This window comes from Pungitius pungitius, chromosome 18, assembly GCF_949316345.1.
Source record: "Pungitius pungitius chromosome 18, fPunPun2.1, whole genome shotgun sequence".
Lineage (NCBI taxonomy): Eukaryota > Metazoa > Chordata > Actinopteri > Perciformes > Gasterosteidae > Pungitius > Pungitius pungitius.
The window spans coordinates 5,563,327-5,566,885 of NC_084917.1; the positions used below are offsets into that span (position 1 = coordinate 5,563,327).

Genomic DNA, 3,559 nt, shown 5'->3' on the forward strand with positions numbered 1-3,559 from the left:
GGGAATATCTGTAATCTTCCGAAGGCGTTTCAGCGGCGACATTCCGTTCGGCCGGTTTTCTCAGGTCTAACTGTTTATTTCTGTCGCGCGCACACACCAAGGGACTGACAAATTACTTGTCAGTTTCACTAGCCATGTGACCTCAAAAACAAAGAGAAGGGAGATAATGATCTTTGGCTGAGGAAAGCTAAACACACACACACACACAGACAGAGACAGACACGTCACTGCACTGCGGGCTGCAGTAGAGGACTTCAAGCTCCAGGTTGTTGGATCAAAGCGGGACTGGAGATAGAAAAAGAGTAAATATGATCATCACATGACAGGCCTTAGCTCGAAGTTGGTAAACTGCGAATGCATGTATGGAATTGAGGTTGTCGTGATGAAGATTGTGTCAAAGAGTTGCACATCCTGTTCACACCTTCTCTCCCGTGAATTAAATGAATGTTTTATTGGTTAATTTATCATTCACTGAAAGGTATTACAGAGCAGTCATCTACATAAAGCCAAGTGACATATTACGTATTCAGAAACTCAACACATAATGGAATTGCCTTTCCTGACTTTCACCTTGTTACTGTGCAGCATATAGTGCGTGTATCTGCGCTTAGGTGACACACAGACAATAAACACATTCAAAGGATGCAGGTAGTCCCAGGTTTAAATACCCAGTATTTTAGGATTTTGCAGAATAATAAATCATACAATAACCATTTAACAAAATTTAAAATGTATTTAAACATATAAAGATACTTTACGTGGAAAATGTCCCGATCACTATAATTAGGGACCTAAATCAGACAGCTGTAGATTGTCTTATAATTGATACTGGCACTGAATGTATTTTTCAAAATTGAAGGGCTTGAGTGGTGACCTTTCCAGCACATTAGTTTGAAATAAAGCATTAATTAAGAGTGCCTTTAGGATCTTTTAGAGCTTGGACGGTTTCTGGAACACTATTAGCTGCTCATAGTAATAGTAGTAGAATGCAAGCTATCATTTATCTGGGAAGTGAAAAAATGTCTGGAAAGATTTAGTTCCACACTGCTGTTTTATCCTGAGACCTCTGACACATAATTACTGATTATTTGTGAATTTACAACTGCAACTTTCTGAAACAAAGCAATGCTCCAGAAAGCAACGTTTTCAAGACTTTAAGCCGTTGTTGGGCAAATCTATTTTGGTCCCGCAACCTCATGGGCTGATATATTGTCCTTTGATCCTTTTGTCCATCAGAGGGACGGAACATTTTCGGCTTAATGCAACTGGACCCTCACTAATGACAGTGAATAGCCCCATTGGCGACATGGCAGCAGCTGAGAACAATACTTTACGTTGACATCACTTGCTATGGGAATCTATTTCAGGTTTCTTCCTTTTATAGTGCGCAGTTTTAAATTGCTATCTCGCTCCCTAGACAAAGCACATATAAAAGCTTCAGTCGAGGTGGTGGCCCTCTGTGCTTGGGGATCCCCTCCAATCCCTTCATACTCTTGCTTGTTTTGCAGCAAGTACAAGCTCACCTCTTTATCCCCCGAGCATGGCACCAAAGAAGATTGAACCAAAGAAACCCGAGCCCAAAAAGCCGGAGCCTAAGAAGGACGCGGCTCCTGCCGCTAAGCCAGCCTCAACCCCTCAGCCACTGCCGGAGCCGCCTAAGGAGCCCGCCTTCGATCCCAAGAGCATCACTCTTGAGTACACTGCCGACCAGATAGAGGAGTTCAAGGAGGCTTTCACCTTGTTCGACCGCACGCCAACTGGAGAAATGAAGATCACATACGGCCAGTGCGGGGACGTGATGCGAGCCCTGGGCCAGAACCCCACCAACGCAGACGTGCTCAAAGTGCTCGGCAAACCGGGGCCGGAGGACATGAGCACTAAAATGGTGGATTTCGAGACCTTCCTGCCGATGCTGCAACACATCTCCCGAGCAAAAAACCAGGGCACCTTTGAGGATTTTGTGGAGGGGCTCCGGGTTTTTGACAAAGAAGGCAATGGCACCATCATGGGAGCGGAGCTGCGTCATGTGCTGGCGACGCTGGGAGAGAGGATGACAGAGGACGAGGTGGACCGACTGATGTCCGGACAGGAGGATGCCAACGGGTGTATCAACTACGCCTCCTTTGTGAAGCACATCCTGTCTGTATGAAAGTGACATTTAGCTGCGAAGAAGTGACCTCTGTTTCCGCTGCTTTGTGGATCCTTGCTAAGCTTTTGTTCACGTAGAGGTGAGCATGTCACTTCGTTTGTGACATTTTTTCCCTGTCAGATTCAATGTTCAGTGAAAGAATGTCGGCCGCAAGACGTATGATTGGTTATTTTTAATAAACGCTGATTTATAATGAAATGCCAATGAGATAAAACGGACATCCAAAACAAAAACTCCCTTAATAAAGAAATTATAATTATAAACTGCCTCCCAAATGTTCTTTTAATCTATTCAACATTTACATTTGAAGTGGAAATGATGGTTCACGCAGGGTGGCTGATAAAAGTGCTCATTATATGTCAGTTGAACTTTTCCTATCAACTGCCTTAATGTGATTAGGGGAAACTATTGCTCGGAGACAAAAAACAAATAGGATTTAGCCCCATCTGAAAATAGAACAGATTTGATTCTATTCTACTTTAAACAAAGAGCCTTTGAATGAGCATGCTTGTCATAGTGCTCGAGGGGCAGCTGCTGTGGATCAAGATACACTCCCACATGCTGGACACACACGTGCACGCACAAACGCACATGCATGTACGCGCGCACACGCTCCCCCCTGATCCACTTCCTCTGACAACAACAAGACAGGTGTTCCAAAGACTTCTGCTGGAGCGGCTGCCGCGGCCTTTTTATGTTTAAACCTACAATTTTAAACTACTAACGTTATATTCAGTGAACAGTGTATAAATCGTATGGTTCTTTCTGAAGTACATTTTTATGTTCATGGTTTAGCAGAGGAAAGTGCACTGCACTTTGCATGCAAGTGCTTATCTTTGCATGCAACCTTATAAAAAAAAATAAAAAAATCACTGCATCAGCTTATTAACGTGTAATTCCCCACATATATGTACACACCTAAACTATGAGCTGTATGAGCTGCATTGGGTAAATTCAGGCCATCGTGTTGCAAGAGGACCCCCTTATTAGATCCTCAATATTCAGCTGAGAGTCCATGTGATGGGGGAGAGCCGCTGAGATCCAGCCACACGGACCAGTGGACCGAAAGCGTTTGAAAGGCTTAAAAAGAGTGTAGAGAGAGAGTGTAGTTCGGCGGCCCGGGAAGCCGACATCATCGGCAGCATCTTATTCAAATGCCAAAAGCGCTTTAAAAGAATAAAAACACAACATTAGCAATATCGTGCGCGTAGCTGTGGACATTTGCAATGATTTTGAAAAGCAACCCGGGGGAACAGCGCATGACCCTGTTCACACCAAGACAAGGCGCCGCGGGTGCAGCTGCTTACGAAAACACCTTTGGAAAAGTGATCAAATCCAGTGGTGAGTTTGTTGAGGCGGGCAGCGTGAACATCCGGGCCATCAAAAGTGATTAACAGGGGAAAGAAAAAG

At 44.3% G+C, this 3,559-nt stretch overlaps 1 protein-coding gene across 1 annotated transcript; it reads left to right on the forward strand.

Annotated features, from left to right (window-relative positions):
* The first annotated feature begins 1,435 nt into the window (after positions 1-1,435).
* Positions 1,436-2,430, forward strand: LOC119226172 (myosin light chain 4-like). The gene has a single exon (XM_037483775.2). The coding sequence runs from the start codon at positions 1,541-1,543 to the stop codon at positions 2,147-2,149; it is 609 nt and encodes a 202-aa protein (XP_037339672.1). The 5' UTR covers positions 1,436-1,540; the 3' UTR covers positions 2,150-2,430.
* Positions 2,431-3,559: the final 1,129 nt, after the last annotated feature.

What these genes read in the sequence shown, in the direction of transcription:
- LOC119226172 (XM_037483775.2), top strand. Translation starts at nt 1,541, where the DNA reads ATGGCACCAAAGAAGATTGAACCAAAGAAACCCGAGCCCAAAAAGCCG.